The sequence below is a fragment of the Podarcis tiliguerta genome (assembly GCF_965153285.1).
Source record: "Podarcis tiliguerta genome assembly, chromosome: 14".
Lineage (NCBI taxonomy): Eukaryota > Metazoa > Chordata > Lepidosauria > Squamata > Lacertidae > Podarcis > Podarcis tiliguerta.
In genome coordinates, this window is record NC_139547.1 from 19,777,072 (window position 1) to 19,800,700 (window position 23,629).

Consider the following 23,629-nt stretch of genomic DNA (forward strand, 5'->3'; position numbering starts at 1 on the left):
CCATATTGTTATATATGCTTTGTATGAACAAGCTCCTCCTTTTGTCTGCTCTGAACCTATTGCCAATTGACAAGCAACCCCAAAGCTCTACTATTACAAGAGAGGCAGAAAACTGTCCTCTGCCAAAACTCTTTAGGCAATATAACTTTTACATTTGTGTTACAGGTGCAGGAATTGTAAAAGGCCACCGAAGTCTCATGTGTGAAAATGCTCAAATAATAGTCAGGAAAAATTCTGCAGGTTATGATGTTGGCAGGGTATTGTTAGCCCGTTAAAAAATGATTGACCAATGTTTGGGTAGATCTCTCCCAACGCAGGAAGGTGACACAGGATCATCTCAGCCCTCAATTCATCCTCCTAAGAGGTACAACCACACCGATGCAAAGGCCAAATTATTTGCCACCAAATATGGATCAATAGGATCATAGGAAGCTGCTTCACACTGAGTCTGACCCACAGGTCCTTCAAACTCAGTACTGTCTGCTCTGACTGGCAGTGGCTCTCTGGGGTTTCAAACAGGGGTTTCTCTAAGCCCTAACTGGAGATGCCTGGAACTGAACTTCTGCATTACAAGAATGCTCCACAACCCTTTCCTAATCAAGTTTGCCTGTTCTTTCAGAAGTCAGCAGTGTCTGCCATAAGCATCACTATTTTTTTCTACCTGCTCCCCATCTAACTGGGTATGGGACCATGGGCCTTCCAGATGTTGCTGAACTTCAGCTCCCATCATCCCAGGTCATTGGCCATGCTTAATGGGGGTTGTAGTTCATCAACATCTGGAGGGCTAATGGTTCCCCTCACCTGCCTTATCCTGAGAAGACTTTGGTGCAGGGAAAGATGGGACCACCCTACCCATTCTGGGATTACTTCCAACATTTCAAATAGGTTCAGACAGGTACATGAGCTTTATGTCAATTGAGAAAGGAATTTATAGCACGGAAGAGGGTAGTGGACCAAGTGAGACAGCCGCTGTTCTAGGGATCTAGCAGCAAGCCATGAAACATAAAATGTTGTTTGTTTTAACCTGGAGCTGCATTTTCAATTTAGATGTCCATTATAGGTGCTGTAAAAGTTAGCTAACTTTTACAGTCATTGTATATTGCTCTCCAATTACTGAAACATTCAGAATTCAGAAACCCATAACACTCTAGCAAAATTAAGAGCCAGTTCACCAACAAAGAGAGTAATTTGCCAGTCAACTAACTATAGTGCGTAGGTGACCTCTAGGACATGACCTTCCCAATGTTGCTTGGCTACCTTTTCCATCATCCCTTATTATTGGCTGTGCTGCTTGGGGCTGATGGGAGTTGGAGTCCAGCAACATCTCCATCCCAGCATCTCCAGTTGACATAAACCAGAGGCACCTGTAGATTGTTTAAGTGTGCACTCTATTTAGTAAGTAGATGAAATTAGAGGTTATGATCTGAGAAAATGAAACTTTCATAGCATACCGGTGAAACAAATGACAGGCACATCTGTAGACTTATTTACAAGGCTAGGCTAGGTCACATAAAGTAGCTCCTTTGTAAGCATGGTGGGGACATTTCCAGATTATTACCAATAGTGCAATACATATTGCTTATTTACATAGCAATTGTTCCCACTCAAAGTGTGGAAAAGATTGCTCAAAAAGTCACCACATATTGCCGTGTTAAATTTTATGACTGCAGGCATGTTGAGAACCTGCCAGCAGTCCACATCATGTCTACAGAAGAGGTGAATTAGATCACTGCATGGACCCATCCTCAAGGATTTGGGGTCTCTCTGAGCCAGTTGTCAGGTTGCCCTCTGAGAACACGATTCTGTACCCCCAAGTGCCCAAATGTGATCACATAGATGGTTGCTCTTGTAGGCCACCATGGACAAAAGGGAAGCAATGAAAGCTCAGGCGCATCCAGGTCATTTAATAAGAAATAAATTAACTAAGGAAGGTGGTGTTAAACAGAGATGTCCCACTGAATAAGTGTTGTGGTGCTGCTTACCCAAGGCTGGTTTCCTAGCCCTGGTTTCCTACCCCAAGTATCCCTTACCCCAACCCCTGGGAACAGGATGGTGCATGTGTGTAATTAAATATGGCACCACCACTTTGCTGAAACTAAGCAGGTCTAGGATGAGTCCTTGCTCAGCTGGAAAACACCCAGAGAATCCTATACACGCCATCTTGAGTTCCATGTTGGAAGAAAGGCAGGTTTAAAGTGAAAGCGTAGCAGGAGGGTTGTATCCAATTATGTTTCGCTCAGAGTAGACTGGTTGAAATTAATAGGAATGGTGAACTTTGGTCCATTATAATGGGTCTGCCTTGAGTAAAATTTTGTTGGATGCAACCCAGAGAAATGGAATGTAAAGAAGGCAAGCCTCTTATCTCCCTCCTCTAATTCAGAATGTGCCCTTCTCAATGCAGCTTTTAATTTTAATCTGATAGGAGGGGGAAGGTAGCAGTTTACGAGACAACGTGGATGTACCCCAACTGCAGCCAGGTGGCTACTTTTATTCCTTTTAGTTCTTTTGAAAACAATTACATGTATGTCACTATCTCTCTGTTCTTTTCTAGTTTGGATCTTTATTTTGTGGGATTGCTTTATTTTTTCCCCCTTCCCCCCCTCTCTTCTCTGTGTTTTCTTTCCTCCCCCCTTTGTCTCCCATTCCCCCTTTCCCTGCTTTAGGTTTCAGAGAAATTATGTTGAATCCAATAACCCTTCCTGGACATTCTAATCCTCTTAACCATCATGGCATTTATGTTGAGGATGTCAGTGTTTATTTCAGCAAAGGACGTCATGGCTTTTAAAAAACCACAAACAACGGTGCAAAGCAAAAACAAAGACAAAAACATATCAAATCAAAAACCTCCCTGAAAGGTTTCATTGTTCTGATGTCAAGTTTGTTGACTGTGCCCTTTGATCGCTGTGGGACACAGTGGGAGACTGCGGTCTGTATATGGATCAAAGCCGCCGCCTTGTGGGACTGGACCTCAGTCTGCACCATGCTGAAAAAGACCAAGGGGTTATATACAGTATATTATTATTTTTCTGTCACCAGATCACAGGGTTATTCTTCTCCTCTGTTGGTCACTGTGTTCTTTCCCTCTGTTGGTCACGGTGTTTCCTGCAAGGCACAACAAGAGCAAAGCAGAGCAACAAAACAAAAACAAAAAGTTTCCTTTTTTTAATTAAGGAACCTTGAAGGCGTCATCCCAGCAGTTGCACTTTGCTTTAAAAAATAAATTAAAAAAAGAACGAAACCGACCAATTGAAGTCCAGCAACTTTAGCTGTGGCCCTTCCCACCTGGAATCCTTGTGACATCACAACATTCTGTTAAAGCCGCCTGCTAGATCAGTCACTCATGGTGGTGGCCAGGTCATGGGAGATGCCCCCGTGGAAGAGAAGATGGGGAGTACAGAAGATGCTTTAACAGAGTGAAGACCCTTGGTAAGAACAAAGCCAGCCCCCCTCCATCCCACTTCTGTCCCCACCCCACCCTCCGTCCACCTAGCCCCAAGCTGTTACACAGAAACGATGGGTTTTTTTGTGACGATGGAGAAGTTCTGCTACCCTACCTGGAGGAAAAGATACCAGTGGCTTTGGGTTTGGGTTTTGTTTTTTTAGAAAATACAAATGTCCTAGGAGGATCTTTCTGTTTGTGTGTGCGCGTGCGTTTTGTGTGTTAGAGCCTCTCTTCAGCTATCTCAGTGTTCCATTTTTTTGTACACCAGCCTCTTCCCTGCTGCTTGTATAATGGCTTTACCTGGGGGCGGAAGGTGTAGGGCAAGGCGGTGCTCTCCTGGACTTCACACCTGGATGGATGAGGAGTGGTGATCCCAGTCAGTGATACGCCAATAGGGCAGAGAAAGAGAAGCGTGGAAGGCCACGCAAGTGTATTTCCATCCCCAGTCTGCAAACCGACCGTCTCTTTTGCCTTCCTGAACACCTCCTTCCACCACCATAACCCCCCATTTCTTTTTCACCGAGTTAGAGATGTATTATAATTCTGTCGTGCACACCAAATGGTTGGCTCAAGGCATACAAACTAAGCAAAGGGGGATCTGAGTCAAAATTTCATTGCTTATTCTCTGACATAAACACAAATATTGATTCTGGACTTGGATCAATATTAATATCTATACGTAAACACATTCCTTTCTTCTTATCATTTTAACTGCATTCCCAAAACTTATCATAATGGTGGGAGTGGAAGGGTAACCGATCCTTGAATACCACCCTCAGGAGTTTATTTTAAATTTAATTTAATTCTTTCTTTTTTAAAAACTCTATCTGGTAAGTATGTGTTCTATGAAATGACCAATAGTAGATAGAGTTCTCTCCCCACCCCTTCAGATTCCATATTTTGAAGAAAATTTACTTATGCAAATTTGTTAAACACAGGCAGGCCTTCTGTTAAACAATTTGCAGGATTCTAGCAGGTGGTAGAGGTTCATGAGGTCTCTTATCAGCCCATGAGCGATGGAGACATCAATTTTCTCAAATGCTCTCCATATTATGTAGTTTCCAAAATTGCTCATTCTGGTTGGTAACTTCATAGGCAGAGGGGCGAGAGAGAGAATATCGAAGCTTGAGGTACCAGAGCTGAGGACATTCCACTAGCGTTGCCCTTTCATGCATCTGCTGGGATGTTCTCTTCAAATTTCTCCTCAGGATACTTCTCGAAAGCCATGCATCACTTTATTCTGTCTTTTGCCAGTTTGCCAGTTTGCGCAGATAACCGAGTGAACTGGAGCCCAAATATAAAGCTAGCAGTTTTAATGAAATGACAGTGTAGACACAGGCCAGGCGTTTGCCTCCTTTTCAAGACTGGAGGAGTGGATTTGGTTGGAATTAAATAAGAAACAAAGCAACCAAAATGTGGTTAATTCTGAGAGGCTCTTTGTCAAAGCAGAGAATGCTGGGAAACAATGTGGGCCTAATCTCCAGTTTGGGTTACATTCACAGGACCATTTGTCTTGCTTGTTGTTGTTTCTCAACCCAGATCTGAGGCTAACTCAACGTGTCCTGGTGTTGGTATTACAAATTTTCAGGAACACCATTACATTTTCCCTCACTGTGATCAACTTAAGGCATGTCCACACTCCCATTTATCCTATGATTCCTAGTCACGAGTCTGAGAGGTTCTTCTTCTGTCCTACCACTTTCCTTGGGAAAACCCACCAGAGCAAACATCGGTTTGGTTTTCTGTGAATTGACATTTGTCTCGGCTGGGTTTTCCCAGGGAAAGTGGTAGAACAAAAGAAAAGAAAAGAAAGAACCTCTCAAACCTGTAACTAGAGATCATGGGACAAATGGAAGTGTGTCTGATCGTTGTTTCTCATACTTCTGAGATCTATTGTACACTGAATTAAAACTGGAAGCACACTTTCGTCTTTTACCAGATAAGAAATATTTTTGTTGAAAGTGTGGAAAGAGAGCAGCTAAACACCTGAAGAGGAAACCACTCCTACTTTGTGTGGGTCACTGTTTGGGGTGGTAGGCTGAGAACAGTGACTTGCACAGAGAACCAACAGGAAGTTATGGCTGCTTTGTGTCTGCATCAGCAGCAGTTGATTTTTCCCAATCACACCCATAGCAGAAACTTGGCCAAATTTGAACACCCCCAGTGGAAGCTTGATTGCTCTGACCTTGCCTTCTCCCAAGGTGTGATGCAGAGAGTCAACAGATGTCCTACTCTATGGGTGGATCTGCTGGACTCACACTAGTCTTGAACGGTCGGGTTTATTTCTTTTGACACAGTTCTCACCGCGTAGTTTTGGAAGGACTGACTTGAGCAGTGGAAAAGTCTCTGGTAGTTCCTTAATGTTGAAAAGTGGGGCAGGGTGGGTAGGAGATCCAGGCCTTGGGCACTTGCAATTGGTGGCTTTACGTCGCAAGTTTTAAGGGAAAAGTTGTTCCTGATTTTAATTATTGTAAATCATTACCTCATTTCCCACCAACGAGACTCCTCCACCCCTGATCATTTCTCTTCTCTTATACCATGTCTGTCATCTTGTGCTATGAAAATGGGAACATCCCCTTTCACAGAGACTCTAGGGGTCTTTGATGTCTAGTTTCTTAATAAACACTTTATTTTCTAATTAAACTGCTGCACGGAGTCTTTCCTTTTGAAAGCAAAACAAATCAATAAAATTCCCAATGACGTGTCTTTTCTCATCATTGCTACAGAAGCCAAATGGCATGTGCTGTAGGGAGAAATGAAATTATTTGTCATGTGGCGGATGCTATTTGACCTTTGAGCTGGTCCACACAGACATGTATGCACCACTTAATAACTTGACACTTGCTGGCTAGCAGTTGAATGTGTGAACTGAGTCCACTGAAAGGCACTGCATTGTGAGGAGATACTGTTGTCAAGCAGAGTGAAATAGAGCTGTAATTAATCACCAGTGGGCTGAGATTGTGCTGGTAAAGTAATAAAGCTAATTTATGCAGATAAAACAAGCTAATTCATTAAGGTAGTTTACAAAGATTCAAATCAGTGCAGTTGTTGAGTTTTTCAGAGGGTTTCTTAGCTGGCCAGGCAAAGAGGCCCCTCTGGAGTTCTTCTTGGCTCTTATAATGTCTTCAAGAATGATGAATGAATGAAAATTTTCATTTGCCCAACCTTGGACCCTCAGCTATTGTTGTACTACAACTACCAGTAACCATTGACCATGCTAGCTAGGGATGATTAAAGTTGTAGTCCAACAGCACCTGATGACTCAAGGTTGGGGACAGCTAATCTATGCCATCTCACTGAGGAGGAACGGTCACTAACCATTGAGCCAATTCTCCTGTTCTAGGGACATCAACCAGCCAATCACATTTAGAAGTAAAATTTCATAACCTTTTTCCCAAGTTATGGTAGGTTCAAATTGTAGCATTGTGATAATGTGGTGAAAATGTTATGGGGGTCAGTTGTACCAAGATTGTGACGATTTATGGTCCCGCACAGCTACAGTAAGTGCATCTCTGAGATGGATTCTTTTCCGTAAGATGGTTCCTTTCACATAATGGTGAAAACTTGATTCAGGCATTCTAGTAAGCAGGATGATGATGAGTAGCAATACTAAAGTTTCATGTAAATAATTGCTGATGAGTTTTCACATGTGCAAGTCATTGCAACTCTTCCATCAGCCAGCAATGAACATATGCATGTAAGCCATCTTTGAACCCTTCCTCTTCCTCTTCTTTTTTTCTAGAGTGGCTTAGGGATGCCAACAGTAGGGAGATTACATGGACTAGAGATGCATGATTTTTAAAATAAATAAAAAAAATCAATATCAGCTGCATTTATATGGACAACTGGTACCTTTCTTACCATAAGGAGAAATTAATGGATGTGCAGAATATTGATAGTTCCAACTTATTTTCTAAAAAAAGTTATGTATTTTATTCTGAGGCAGCAGAACAACAGATGAACTGGACAAAGGAGGAGCCCTAACCCCACATAGTAGCTGTGAATTTCTTCTTAAGTGAAATCTGGTAATGATCATTGGATGTGTGAGGCCTTCCTTGAGAAAGATCCATTGCTTGTACCAAAATCATTGTTTGGCTTCCTTCAAAACCCCTCTAACAATTTTGACTGTAGGGGAACAATCACATTAACTTCATGTGTTGCTTTGGACAACTATTTGGAGCCAACTCAAGCCAGTCGCATAATCACAGGTCAGCAGTTGGCTGAAGAAGCTATCTGTAGAGGTGAAAGATGGTTGCAGGAAGCAACTTTTAAGGGCAAATGAGGACATGTCCTTTTAAAGTGGTGGAGGAATTTGAAGTTTTGTTCTTTAGTTGCTTGGCCTTATCTAGCCAGAACTCTCAAGCTGTCTTCAGCTGTGCATATTCTTGTTACTTAAGGGGTCTGAGATGTTTCTGTTGATTATTTCATTTTTCCTTGTGGCCTTGCTAGAGTTTTAAAATGTCCCTAGAAGGCTCTGTCAGAATGGAGGACAGTAGCCTTCAACTGTGATGTGTAGATGGAAAGTTGCTCATAGATTAAGTTAATTTCATGTCACACAGAGACTACCCCCTTTTGTCTCTCTAGAGTGGAGAAGGATATTGAGATTCCTCAGGGATGATATGAAAGGCCCCTCTTGTCTGTGTGTCATACCAAGCTGGAAAGAACTTTTTCAGTGGCTACGTGAGCCATCAGATACAAAAACTACTTTTTACTGCTGCCAATCTACCACTGTCTCTGAGAGTCCTTGAGAACTTCAGGGAAAATCCAAGATGGGGAATTGTTTGAACTGACATCAGAAGATGTTGCAACAGCAACATCTATCAACAGCAACACCACAGCTATCATGGGAGCGGGAGAAATATAGGAAGTTTTGATGGTCTCACACTAGTCCCTAATAAGTAAAAATAAAGACATTACTTTTGATGGTCTTTTTGATATCCAAAGCTGGCTTTCAGACATTATACATCCCGCTGGCGCCTGGGGCAGGTTTTCTTCACCCTTTTCTCCCTTCTATTCACATCTAATTAGGGTATCTTCTGTGACTGGTGAGTAGATGCAGTGAACAGTAGAGTAACTATGGATTTCTGTGTCCAGGGAAAGCTCCAAGGGAAGCCCCACCACCACATCCATAAGGAAATTTGGCATTGGGGTAAGTTGGGAATGGTTAAGGACAGGACCTTAAAGATTGCTGCTGCTGAAATTCCATGTTCCCACTGCTCAAATAGACTGCTCCTACTTGGAAACTTATGTCTGTCTCTCTTTTCAGAGGCTTGAGTATGCTACACTCTACTACACTCTAGAGGTGTTCACACATTACTTTCATCAAGTGTACAATCACTGGACCTGTGTCCACACTAATTGAGCTTTACACACATGCAGTTATTTACATGAAGTGCTCAGCAGATGTAGTCTGTGTAGACAACCGTTGAGCTGTGCAAGTAAACAAGTGTACACACCTTCACACAAACACCTTTACATGTGTAGAGACAGCTTGTGCCTGTGCCTTCTGCCATGCTTCAACATATGAAGCAGTCTTATACCAGGCTGTCCATCTACTGTATTGCCTACTCTGACTGACAGTGAGTCTTCAGGTTCACAGCCAAGGGGTGTGGAGTCCTTTTGGCTCCAGGAAGCCAAATCTGCATCTGGCCTCACCTCGTGAGGCATCTTTGACAGGTGAGTGGGACAACCTGATTATCCTTCACAAGACAACCCTATGACATCACATGATTGAGAAGAGGGTTGTCTCACCCATCTCTCAAAACCCATCATGCAAGTTTCCCAAGTGCCTGACAGCCAGCTTGGGTGATGAGGAGGGCAGAAAGAAGCCTGCATTTTGCAGGCGTCAAATGTAGGTCCCTTAACTGCCTATCAGCTGATGTCACTCAGGTCAAATTGAACTCCCTGGTTGAACAAGACTGGCCTGCAGGTTGGATATTCCTCCACCCCTTTAAACTGCAGACTGAATGCAGGATTTCCTGCATGCTTTGGCCTCTCCACACTCCAGTGAGTCACCAATGAAAAGCTGGAATGTTGCCACTCTGTCTGGTCTGCTTTACTTATTGAGCCTCTGAACAAGCTAGCATATGACTTATCATCCACTGCAAAAATAAAAATGCTGAAAAATGCTCTTTTCCAAAGAAAACACTGCAGAAGTGAACAGTCAATACGTATTGCATTATCTTTGATCCTTGTTTTGTTCTCTGCCAACCTCTCCCACCTCTTCCCAGCTGAGGTTGTAGCAGGGTAAGTGCTGGTTATTGCCCCACCCTTCCTACACTAGGCTGGGTAGCACACGTTGATTTATGATTTTACGTCAACATGGGATTGGAAGAATCAGGTGGGATGTCAAAAGTGGGTGATGGTGTAGCAGTGAGGAGGGTGGGAGAAGGAGACACACAGGCAGCAAAAGCAACTCTGTTACCTTAATGGCCTTTCCCCATTTGCAAGGCTCATTCACCACCCTAATCCGCTACTGCTTCTTCAGTGCATGTTTAGGACTTCTTCCTATTTTACTCTGTTATTTCAACCAGTTAGGGAACACATAGTGAACCTGATGATGGCATGGAGCCACATGGCCAATTGTGTTTGTCCCATGGGACAATGTCATTGACAGCAAATGAAGCCATCTCAGAGGGGGAAACACCTCTTTGTTGTCCAGATCATTGAGCTGATGCTTTCTGTCTTGCTGTTTCTGCAGGCTACAATGGTGATGGGAACTGTCAGTGTGTTTTGGTGCAAGTCTCTCAAGCCAATCTAGTTCTAATGGGAGATAATTATGCATGACTAGTTCGGGAAGAATGTGTATGGGTAGGCACATCTGAAGTGTTCCTGAACATGCATCCCACTGACAGTAATGAAGTGTGGATGTCTGGCATCAAAATGAACATCCCTGTACGCACTATAAACCGACTTGCATGGCAGGATCAGGGCAAGGGGAACTGTTTATTCTGATGCCTTGGCAACAGGAGCACATCCCCTCTTTTCCCAAACTCCTCCTTCTCCTCCCTGTACCCTGCTAACAGTTTAACACCCTTTTGTAGAATGGTGTCAACGTTGCAAAGAAATGTGATGCATGTTTTGTGAGAAGCAGGTGAAAAATGCTTACGGTCCCCCCCCCCCCCTGCTTGCGCACAGATCTAATTATATCGTTGCTATAATTATTATAAGACATCAGAAAGTAAGAGAATACCCCCAACAAATACTCTTCAATTTATACATTGTTTGTTTTCCAACGTATATGGATAGTTTATATTGAAGTTGTTTTTCACAAATTCTCCAAAGGCACACCCTCCAACCTGCTCTGGGGAAATCCAAAAGGATTTACCTGCCTTCTCCATCCTCCCTTGGCCCCAGTGTCCACTGGGACTTCCATCTTTGCCCTTTTGAATCCAGGAATCCAGGAAGATCAAAGTTCCCAAGAAGGCTTGTACACCCTTAGAGAATCATAAGCCCCCAGAGCTCTGGCAATGTCAACAGAGCATCTTCCTCTCATTTCGATCTGAACTTTTGGTGCAGTCCGCAGGTGCTTCAGGTTAAACTCAGGTATTAGAAAGGGATAAAAAGTAGTTCATATGGTGGTAAAGTGCTAAGCAGAGGCTCAAAGGAGTGGAGGAAAAGTGTGTGAAAGACAAATTGATGGACGGAGGGCAGCACCCCTTTTTATGAGTTGCTTGTTTGTTTACTAGTTTGCACATTTCCAGCTCTGGCTTGTGTAATCAGTAGAGAGCCCTCCTTCCCTTGTTATTTGCCAACCCTCCAAGGTCTCAATCAATCAGCATAAAAGTTTAACAAGTTGCAAGAGTAATGACCAGAGATTCTCTGAAGGGGAAATTTATCTACTAGGGGTTAGCTTGAGAGCATTACTAATGGAAAGAGTCTGTTTGTTTATGGCAGGGGGAGGGTAGTGAGGTAGCGGGAATGTATAATAACCCTATTCATACATTTACTTGTTTGTAGGGTGTTCATGTTTAGCAGCAGTAGTAGAGAATATTACTTCTCTCTGTGCCCCGATGGAGCACAAAAACAGGACACCTGATAATGTTGATGTCCTGCTCCCATGGAACCCTATGTATGAGCAGCTACTTCCTTAGTGTTCTCTTTTCTGATCTTCATACAGAACCTTGGGAAGAGAGCAGAAGGCCTAGTGACAGGGACACACAACATCGGGGTGGGTTGGATGCATAGCCCTGCTCCTGCGTGTGATCCCAGCACACAGTTAAGAGCACATTAAGAGCCCAGCTGAACAAGGCCAATGGCCCATCTAGGCCAGCATCCTGTTTTCACAGTGGCCACCCAGATGCCCATGGGAAACAGGACCTCGATGCAACAGAACTCTCCCCTCCTTTGTTTTCCAGCAACTGGTAATTCAGAAGCATTACTGCCTCTGACAATGGAAGCAGAGCATAGCCGTCATGGCCAGCACCACTGATAGCCTTCTCCTAGATGAATTTGTCCAATTGATGGTCATCCCTGCCTCTGAGGGGAGGGAGTTCCGTAGTTCACACACTGCATGAAGAAGTACTTTCCTTTATCAGTCCTGAATCTTGCAACATTCAGCTTCTTTGAATGGCCACGAGCTCTTGTACTCTGTGTGTTTGTGTGTGAGAGAAAAAAACAACCTTTCTCTGTCTACTTTCTCTATGCCATGCACAATTTTTAAACTTCTATCAGGCCACCTCTTGCCTTTTCTCTAAATCAAATATTCCAGATGTTGCTACCTTTCCTCATAGCTGAGTCACTGCATCCCCTTGATGGTTTTGGTTTCCCTTTTCTGAATCATTTCCAACTTTGCAAGAACTTTTTTTGAGGTGACTTGACTAGAACGGTACACAGTATCCTAAAACTATTCTAGATAAGTATGTGAACAAGCCTAAGTTATATATGGACCATTTTCTTTTTCCTTCTAAGGAGCGTTTCAGACATGTGCCTCCCCAACCCAGGTGTGAAGTTGCATACATAGTGATGCTTGAGGAATGCAATCCTTGCAAATCCTGATACAAACTGGCCTGATGTACCCAGAACAATGGCCTGACTCAGGAGGCTTCCTCTTATGCCACCTCGCTGTCTCCCAAGTGTTTTGGGGATTACAAAGTCAACAAAATGCAGGGGTTAAAAGCTTTTCCTAGACAGTGCATCCTTTAAATGCTCCTGCACCCACCCACACAGAAACACTCCCCATCTATGGAAGAACAGTGGAATCAGGCCAGAGTCTGGGGCTAGGGGAAACCTCATTGGCCCCTTTGCTCCACCTGACAACTTCTGAACCAGTTCATAGGCTGCTGTACCTCTTTCTCATCACCAGCAGTGGGCAGGCCAGCAGGTCTCTCTTCTGTCATGCTACCCCAGAGGAAGCTAAGGTCACCACTTCAGAGGCATAGTAAGGTAAGGTGGTACCCGGTGCGGAATTTTTTTTTTGTCACCCCCCCATTGACGTCTTGGGGTAGGCTTGGGAGTCATAGGCACGCGGTGTGCTGAATGTCACTCCCGGGTGTGCCACCTGCCTGTAACTCCCAAGCCTACCCCGAGCTGTCAAAATAAAGGCAAAGCGGTGCAGCTCCCCCCGATGGCTCGGGGTAGGCTTGGGAATCACTGCCGTATGGCATGCCGAATGTCACCCCTCTCAGCGATGACACCCAGGGCGGTCCACCCCCCCCTTCTTACGGCTCTGCACCACTTCAAGTCCCATAGCTTTGTACAGATCAGTGTCAACCCTAAGTACAGTCATTATGCACAATGGCCCTTGGAAGCAGTGGTGAGACGCGGGGTAGTGGTGGTTTGTTGCTGTTGTTTTCCCCCTCCTGCCATGTTCCAGAACGTTGAGTCCAACCTAAATAAGTGTTGACGGAACTGTTGTTAAATCAGCTTAGAGACCCGCAGGCAGCCTCAGGCTTGTAAATGCACAATTTGTGAGCCTTATTTTCATGTGACTTTACAATAATTCATGTCTTCCCAAGTCATTATTTTAATATTTAACTAACTAGTAGCATTACCGTATGGCTGTCAACCCTGCATTACTTAAACACTGGAAATAATGGATGGCAAAGAGGGAATTATAAATCCACAAATGACAACCGGCAAACAATGAATTCAGCAGGCGAGGAAATGAAGGATCTATTTGCAAAATTCCAAAGTCGACTTTGCATCCTGTTTGAATTTGGGATAAGCAATAACTGCAGTGTTTGTTTTGAGAATTATTTTTTGGATTGAATATAGAAGACAGGAATGATCCACAGACCATACAGGGTATGAGTCCAAAACTTGGTCAGGTGAGTAACTCATTTAACAGGTGAAAGAAGAACACACTCTTAAGCCCTTGGACTTACCCTTTATTAGGAAAGGGGGGATACATTTAATTCAGTTCACATTTAAAGTGACCTAATTCACGCTTTCTGAAACAATGCATGAACCAAAATGTATGAATCTTCTGAAATTTGCGCTTTTCACATTTGGCAGCCAGGTAATGTGTGCAAAGATGCCTATTTGGTACAGGGTTTATATGTGCATAAAAATACTTTGGTTGCTTTGGGGAGAAACTGCTTTGGCAAAATGTGGGTATTAGGCAAAATTGCAAACAAGAATGTGCTTATTAGGAGAAATTTGTGATAAATTTTTAATTAGGACCTTAAAAAAAATAAAAAGCAGCCTGATGTGGAAATGTGGATAACTGAACGTAAAACTGGGGGAAATGAGAACCTGGGAGAAATCACCATCCCATGTTCTCTGGCAGTGTTTTAAATGAGGGAGCATTCAGAAATTCAGTCTTCCATTGGTAATAATACTAGTACAACCCAGCAATATATATTCATCACATGGGACTGCTAAATATGTTTTTCACCTCCTTCACCCTGTTCCATCCACTGTGCCAGAATTCTCACATCCTGGAATAGCAGCATTGCTCCTGCTCCCCCCCTCCCCCCCTTTTTTCGTTAACCGCTGTTCTAGGAGTCGTTCTGGAAAACAGCCATAGTGGTCAAATTGTGTGAAAATATTGCAGTCATAATTATATTCATGTTGTTACTGATGATAAATAATGAATATGCTTCCCCCACAAAACCCAGTTTGCTTGCTCAAGTACATGAGATTAATTGATGGGGAGGGAAAGTATCAAGACCTCATTCTTGACACACACGCTCCATTCAAAATTAATTTGGTTTGCAAAATAAAGTTTGAAATGTGGGTTCAGAAACAGGAAGGGGAGTGGAATAAAGTCCAGGTTCTCAAAGGCAACACCAGACTCATTGCCTGTAGATGGAAACCACTGGTCTCCACATGGGAAACTTGCAACAGTCATATTGCTTGTCCGAGCCAATTTGCTTCTCGAAGTTCTGGAGTTCCCTGGAAACTCACAAACAGATGTTGCCAGGCTTCAGGGAATCCGATCCTTCCCATGGTGGCAGCCAAGAAGTAGATAAACAAGAAGAGTTCTTACCAAGTCTTTTATTCAATATTCACAGAGAGAGAAGAAGGAATGTGGTCTCTCTTAGATAATGGTGTTGCTCCATGTAAAGTCCCACTTGCTCAGTCCCTCCTACAGTGGTACCTCTGGTTACGAACGCTTCTAGTTACGAACATTTCAGGTTACAAGCTCTGCTAACCCGGAAGTAGCCACTCCTGGTTGTGAACTTTGCCCCAGGATGTGAACGGAAATTGTGCGCCTCCGGTGCAGTGGATGTGAACGGAAATTGTGCACCTCCGGTGCAGCGGGAGGCCCCATTAGCGAGAGCGTACGTCAGGATAAGAACAGTTTCCGCTTAAGAACGGACCTCCAGAACGAATTAAGTTCATAACCAGAGGTAGCACTGTATTCTATGTCACCCCTGCGCCGGCTAATCTGTGCTTTCTGCCTATGAGCTTTCTGTTCTCCTACTCTCAATGTTTGCTGGGTCCTGGGAGGGGGGGGGGGGTCAGGAATGCTTTCTAAAGACACTGAGTCTGTCAGCTGTCTCTCCCCTGGTGCTTCTTCTTGCTGCTACTCCTCTCCCAATATTTACCAGCTTCTCCCCTCTGCAGTCTGTGAACTATGACCTTCTGCAAACCACTGTTGTAAATCTATATTGTCCTCCTCTTCTCAGGGAGGTTCAGGAGACTCCACTATTCCTTCTCAGTCCAGTTCTTGACAGACGTTCCTTAACTTGAAGCCCAATAATAGCAGACAAGTTTTTCTGGAATGCATTTTGTTTTCATTCCCCCCTCACACAACCATGACTTACCTGCAGTGTGTCGTCACACCTTCTGATCCCTCCAAACAGTATTCTACCAAAGTGCTGGGCATGTTGTCGTTTCATATTGTCGGGATTTGTTGTCGGTTCATTGGGGCAATGGCAAGTCCTAATGAGCATGGCTGGTTGCCCCCCTAGGTATACTGAAAAAAAGTCTCCCAGAATGATAACTGAGTCACAAAGGTTCTATGGAAGATGCACACAGGATTTCTTAGCAGACAAATCATTGCAGGAAAGGGTTCTCCAAAGCAAGAAGTTTGGGCAACATCAGTCTGATCTTTCAAGAAGAGATTCACTCAACTACAGCAAGTTTCTCAGTGCTTTGCTACATTCGCAGCTACACTATTCATCTAAGGACATGTTCTCTCTCCCAACCCACTTATACCAGTGTCTGCATGCCTCGTAAATGTTCAGACTCAGATTTTATGCACAGTCTAAAATCCTGTAAAAAAACAAAAACCAAACCTATCATTCTCTCTTAAGGCCAAATAAGGACTCATTTTTCCTTAGCTCAATATGGAGAGCACCCTGATTATCACTGTAAAGGCAGAGAATGGGAGTGACTGTCAGTGGCCTCTGTGGCTAATAGTCTACTGCCACTGTTGGAAGCCTCTGCATAGCAGTTCCTGGAAATCACAACTGGGGAAGAGTGCTGCTGTGCTCAGATTGGGATTCCCATAGGCATCTCTTTGGCCACTGTGAGAGCAGGATGCTGTGCTGGATGAAATTTGGCCCAATCCAGCAAGGCTCTTTTAAGTCATTAATGGGAGACTATGCTCTTCACACCCTCATGGGATTCAAAAGGAGATTCCCAACCTCCTGTGTGGCTAGGAGCCTTAGAAAAAGAAGCTCCCCGTCAATGCCAATGGAGACTTTCCCCTCCTAGAGCATTGATCTCCATTCTGATCTTGGAGGGAGAGTGAAAATGGAGCTTCTCCATCCGTAGTACCACCTTCGTAGTGAGAATTGGTCTCTTCCCATATAGTTAGTTGAGATAAAACAAGATACACTATTTAAGTGCATGTCTCTTTGCCATGAAAACACCACGGCTGACGTCCTAAAAATGTTGGAAACAGCTGAGAAAGGAACGTGCTACAAGATGAAGGTAAGTTGGCTACATACCAGTGACTTGCTTGCACCAGCAGCCTTGGAAGGAAAGAGTATTGGTTTCTAAAGGGTTTCCCATTCCCTAGAATGGGAAGAAATGGATACTCCTGGGACCAAAGATTCCTGCTTGGAGTGAGAAAAACTGTATGAATCCAAAACTGTGCAGTGTCCTTGTTACAAGAGTAGGTTCCATATGATAGGTGGGAGCCAGTTCAATAGTTTGGACTTGTAGCATTCCTCTCTAGAAAGGAGAAGCACGTAGATCTCTAAGGATTAGACTGAGGCCACATTCACACCATACCAAGCACTTTGATATCACTTTTAACAGTCATGGTTTCCCCCAAAGGATTCTGGGAGCTGTAATTTGTTAAGGCCTAGGACCCTCATACCTACGGGACCGCCTCTCCTGGTATGCCCCACAGAGAAACCTATGGTCTGCAAATAAAAACATCCTGAAGGTCCCAGGCCTCAGAGAGGTTAGGCTGGCCTCAACTAGAGCCAGGGCTTTCTCGGCTGTGGCTCCAATCTGGTGGAACGCTCTGTCACAAGAGACTAGGGCCCTGCGGGACCTGACATCTTTCCGCAGGGCCTGCAAGACAGAGTTGCGGGATATAAATAAATTTTATTATTATTATTATTATTATTATTATTATTATTATTATTGGTACTGTTAGGAGACCGCTATTCCCCACCCTGAACTACCATTCACAGAGAGGTTTAACAATCAATCTCTCTTCACAGGGAACTCTGGGAATTATAGCTCATGGAGGAGAGTACACAGGTCTCCTAACAGACTACAGATCACAGAATTCTTTGGGGGAAGCCAAGACTGTTTAAAGCAGTATCATAGCACTTCAGATATATGGTGTGCATGTGGTCGGAATCAAACTGTTTGCAGCTGAATAGCAAAACCAAGGGGTTCCCCGAGTATTGTGGACAAGTTCCTTTTCCAAACATGTCCCCATCCCTGCCTAGGAATGGAAACATGCCACCTTGCTCTGAAGGACACAGACAGGATTTAATTTCCTCCCCATCATCCTGTGAAGCCTATTTGGTGGCCTATTATTAGGTGTAAGTCTCATAGAGCTGGAAGTGTTAAGTTATATTATTTCAACCTCACTTTCCTGCATTCAAATAATAGATATGGGTGGTGCTGGCAAATAAATGCATTTTGGTTTGGATTTTAATATGAAAGTAACTAATTCACATGTCCCCAAACAATATGTGAACTGAAATGCAGCTGCCCTTCAAAAGTTGTACTTCTCTGAATTTTTGCAATGCAAACCTGCAATCAAGGAATATGTACCAAAATGTGTGCATTAGGAAAGCACCAGTTGATATTGGGTTCAAGGCCAGGGAGTGTGATTCTTCTCCCCCCCTCATGTGTTTTCTGAACTCGCAAGGGGGTACTAGGGATAGTGGAGAAATTTGATTTTGTTTGCATATAATGTTGTACCTTGGAGGTCGAATGGAATCTGTTTGGAAGTCTGTTCAACTTCCAAAACATTTGGAAACCAAAGCATGGCTTCTGATTGGCTGCAGGAAGCTTCTGCAGCCAATCAGAACCCATGGAAGCCCCATCGGATGTTCGGATTTGAAGAAATGTTTGCAAACTGGAACACTCACTTCCAGGTTTGTGGCGTTCAGGAGCCAAAATGTCCGAGCAACAAGGCGTTGGGGATCCAAGGTAAAGGCAAGCCTACCTAATTCCGAATTTCCAAATCAATTCAAGAACCAAAAAACCCACTCATCCTTTCACATTTGAACTTTCATTGAATTTTTCCATGTAGCTAAGTAATGTGTGTAAAAGTAAGGTATGCATTTAAAACGCAACTCTAAAATGCGTTCCAACTCTACAATTCTATGATTTGGGGAAAATGCTTTGCAAAAGGCTTATGTGAGACAATATTGCATACAAGCGTGTATTAGGATAAATTTGCTGATAAATTTTCCTGAGGATATGGATATATATACGTGTGTGTGTGTGCGCGCGCACACACACACACACACACACACACACACAATCCTATATGGAAATATGGAAAACAGAACTTAATATTGAGAAAATGAGAAATTGAGAGAATCTGAAATTGATATATTGGCCCATCTGCAGGAGATGCATGCAAACACTCTGTTGCTCAAGCAAACATTCAATGATTTCACAGAGCTCATCCAGACCCGCTGGAGAAAGTTCAACATACACACCAGGTACATGCACACTTTGGCATAAAGCCGTGAGGAGAATTTGCTCTGAGGCTGCATATGGAAACTGGGGGGGGGGGGGATTCAACACTGGACGGTGTAGCTATTTTGTTTGCCACTGATGGAGGGAGCTGGAATTCTGGGCAGTGAGTGTTTGCATCTTTGATCTCAATAAGGCATCTCTGCCTGACAAATAGTCTGAGATGTGAGAAAATAAGTGTTGGCTCTTAAGGAAGGGGGAGTGCCATTCTGCAAGAAACAAATTGGCCCAGGCCAAAGAAAATACTGGCCAGTGTCAGCTACTGTGCGGGAGCTGGTTTTCCACCCTTCCAATAAAAATTCTGACTTAGCTCATGGTGTTAAAAAGGGGGGGGGGGGGAGAGAGAGATAAAAAATAAAGGAAAGGGAGTCCATGAATCATTTATAGACAAAAAGATGAAACCAGACGTCAGAGCTGGAGAGGGTCTGAGGAAGGGAACATTTCATTATTTATGGGGCTGGATTTTGAACTGGAGGAACCTTTTCCTCACACTCTTAACCTTTTCCTTTCATGAGCTGCTCAGAGATAATGTGCTCTGATGTGCCATCCACTTCCTGCAGATAATTGTAATTTTTTTGTTTTGTTTTTGTTTTGTTTTTTAAAAAACCAAGAGCTAATCAGTGTCTTTCCTCTGTTTGCAGCTTATTCCTTGGCCTGTTGGCCCAAGACATTCCTTTAGTGAGGTTTATAACTGGACTGTGACTGCATAGCCTTGGAAAGGGTGCAAGGAAATGGCACACTTTGGGGTGTTTCACATAGGGGTCACGGACCCCTGAATCAAATCCATCTCCCCATTTTTAGTCAGTTCATTCTCCCTCCAAGAAACCTTTCAAAAAATACAGGTTGAGGAACATAGGAAGAGTTCTGTTGGATCAGGCCAGTGGTCCATTTAGTCCAGCATCCTGTTCTCGCAGTGGCTGACAAGATGCCTCGGTTGGGAAGCCCACAAGTCAGACCTGAGTGAAACAACATGTTTGCCACTTGTGAATCCCAGCATCTGGTATTCTGAGGCACATGTGGTAACCAGTGAATTGGCTGCATCAAACCAAATTTTATTCAGAATAGACCCACTGAAATGAATAGGCCTAAATTAGTCATGGTCATTAATTCGCATGGGTCTACTCTGAGTAAACCATAGATTCTCCTAGATATAGTTTGCTAGTTACTATACACTCTTGACATCTTCAGTAAGGAAGGAATTCTACTCAGCTATCATGACCAGAAGCTGCATATAAGACTTTTTGTCCATGAATTTGTCTAATCCCATTTGAAAGTCATTCAACCTAATGGTTAAGACCACACCTTGAAGACGTGAATTCCATAAATTGTGTGCTATTTCTCTGTCCTGATTTTCTTAGCAGTTTCAGTCGATGCCCCTGGGTTTTACAAGAAACACTTCTCTTCATTACCTTTTCCCAATGCCATGCATAATTTTATAAACCTATTGTGCCTCCTCCCTAAACTAAAATGTTCCACTTATGGTACTCTAGCCTTCCCCAGCCTGATGCCCTCCAGTTGTTTTGGACTACAATTCCCATCAGCCCCAGCCAGCATAGCCAACAATCAGGAATGATTGGAATAATAGTATGAAATTCTGGAGGTTACCATATTGGGGAGGTCTGCTGCAATCTTTCCTCACGTTTCACCTGAGGAAGTTATACGTATAAAAGGGGATGAAAAAGGTCAGCAAATCCCACACGAGGGACAAAACTTGTACTCCTAGACTAATGACACCAATTTGTTGAGATAGCTTTATATAATATCAATGCAGCTGGCGGAGTCTTCCAGAACTCTTCCTTCTTCACCAGGTGCAGGAGACTCTCTGGGGGTCATCTTGATTCTCACAGCATCTTCCAGGCATCATGAGAACAGAAAACTCTGTTGAACATATTCCCTGTATTTCTGTCATCTCTCGCGAAGCACCACTCCTCCTTTGAACAGCATCTCATGCAACAGTAATTGACCAAACTTATTTGGAAGAAACAGTCTAAGAACCATTTCCTTTGATCTGGTCACCCCCAGCATTTCTCCCAGGAATGAAAGCAGAGTCTTGAGACATAAAAATGGCTTGGCTCAAAGATCTGCAAACAGCAAAGGCCCGTCAGAGGGCTTACTAGACCCATCTTGTATTTTACTTTTGGAAAACATTTTAGGAAAAGATTCCTCCTAAGAGAAGAGGAAAGAGGGGCTCTGGCAGTTGAACATGTAGGAAAATGATCCGTGATGTTTGGCCATGTGGCTTTGAATCATGGTAGCTCTTAGTTTCTGGGGAGGAGCCATAGCTTGACGGTAGCACTTCCTGTCTAAGCACAGCCCCTCCAAGTGTTCCTATTTTCCAGGGACAGTTATGCAATAGGACATTCCTCTTTTCATCAGAGAAATGTTGGGAGGTATGTAAGTAGAGCATCCCAGGTTCAATTCCTGCCATCCCCAGCTTGAACAATGAGGCACTATCTCCACCAAAGAACACACATTTTCCACTTCTAAATCTCTTTGAGGTTTGGTTACAATCAAGTGCTAAATAAATGTTGTAAAACAAATGAATGCAGAAGATCCCAGGATTCCTGTCTGAACCCCTGGGGAGCTGTTGCCACTCAGAGTCGACAATACTGAGTTAGAGGGATCACTAGTCAAACATGCTCTAAGGCAGCTTGCAATGTTTTCTTTTATTTATTGAAATGTTCATAGGCTGCAGTTTCATAAAAGGAGGCATATAGCTCACAAAATTACAATATGGATAATAAAAACATCAATGGGGGTGCCTGTAAAAGCATCACTGAACACTGGTCAGTAAAAGGAAACTCACACTGCAAAGGCTGATCTAAGTAAAACACAGCTTTTAGGAGACATTTGAAACAAGGCAGGATTGATTCCTGCTGAACCTCTACTGGCTGGAAGTTCCACAGGACATGACCTACCATGCTAAAGGCTTGGTGCCTAGTAAGGGCTGACCAAGCCTCAGGCATGTGGTGGAACCACAAGGAGGGCCTCATCGGAGGAATTCAGTGATTGAGGTGGAGCTTAAGGAACCATTGGTCCCAAGTTGTTTCATGTTTTGTGAATTAACACAAGAAACCAGTTCAGGGACTGGGATGTGTACGGCCTGAGACAGCCCCATGGTTGTTAAGGAGGCTGTGAAATCCTAAGCCAGTCCAACTGCAGCCTCAGCATAGATGTCAAAGATATCCAGAATTACTGTCTGGGATGCCTCAGTCAGGGATGCTCTTTGGCAGCTGGGTGGTGGTGGTACACAAACAGCATCCCTAAATTTCCTATGCTGCCCACTTTGGCTACAGCATGAGAACTTCCTCCTCCTTATATTCCATAGGGCGATACACCCTATCCTTCCTTTCAGGCAAATCTGCCTTACAAAAATTGAAAGCAGAAAAGTAGATGGTCTTTGAGTAGACTAATCGTGTCACGTACTATCTATTGCTTATTAAGAGGTTTAACAAGCCCAGCTAATTACAATGTACTCAAGGATTTTCCAGCTTAGGGAAACTGTCCTTGTTTGTTTGTGTCAATGCATTTAACATATTAACTCTCCAATTAAATGGGGGGTTTGTATGCGAGGGCACTTGCAGCATCACCTCTGGAAGGGGATTTTAGACAGAGGGAAGGATGCCTTGCATTTAGCAAACAATGCTTAAAATTTTTGAAATCAACAAGCGTGCTTGATCTTGTATTTGCAGCTGCAAACGGCATCCTTCATTGTTACTAACAAACTTATGAAATAGGGGTGGGGGAATTTCCATGGAAAAAATAAAGCAGTGGAATTTTTTTCAGGGGGGGGGGAATCCATTCTACATCATTGTTGTCAGCCTATACAGATATGCTATTTATTTTATTTTTAAAACAAACAGACAAACTTATGCAGTACTGCAATTTCATTTTTTAAAAAAATCAAAGTGATTTGTACCTATTTACAAACAAACCCCAAAATATTTTTTTTAAAAAAGCAAATCACCACTTGACACTTAATGGAAAATATGTCTCTTAATTGCCTACATAATCCTGGCAGCAAAGAAAAGTTTACAACAAACATTTGAAGATTAATATAGATGATGCATGCTTAATTGAAGATTATAAAATAAGTCTGTTAGTTTTCCAATATTCCCCCCAAAATAGCCAAATTGTAACAATATCAATTAATTCCCAAGTAATGCAATTATTCAAATGCCAATCAACTTCCAATTAATACATTTTAGTTAAAGTCGATCCCCACATGGTGGATTTGATAATTGAAGATTATCTATATTAATGTGTGCTCTGTTGAAAGAATGTTTCACAGAAGTGCTTCCCTATTCAATCTCCCGTTCTCTTCCTGGAATCATCACCTTCTAGTGTGACTTCTCAAATACCCCATATTCGATTTTCCTGATAGGACTCCTCTTTTAGGTGCCCGTACTCACCATGAAGTTAACAGTAAGTGTCACACTTTTTAACCAAAATGAAAAGAGGTGCCAGTACTCACTATGAAGCTGTTATAGTAAGTGCCACACTTTTTAACAACCAAAAAAGTTGTGCCAGTACTGAGTACCCTTGATTTCCTCATTAAAAGAAAAAAAAAAAAGCACTGACTATCCTTGCTTTGCATATTCCTCTTTTACATAAACA

General features: G+C 43.2%; 1 protein-coding gene across 3 annotated transcripts in view; it reads left to right on the forward strand.

The window, feature by feature from the left end:
• Positions 1-23,629, forward strand: part of NTRK3 (neurotrophic receptor tyrosine kinase 3) — a 409,192-nt gene that overhangs the window by 294,170 nt on the left and 91,393 nt on the right. Inside the window, exon 13 of one of the 3 annotated variants that reach the window (XM_083411960.1) lies at positions 2,664-6,085. The exons of the other annotated variants lie outside the window; for them this stretch is intronic. Within the exon in view, the coding sequence (XP_083268086.1) occupies positions 2,664-2,785 (122 nt within the window). The 3' untranslated portion in view covers positions 2,786-6,085. Of the gene's footprint in view, positions 1-2,663; positions 6,086-23,629 lie in introns of those variants that run through there. 3 annotated transcript variants of the gene reach the window in all.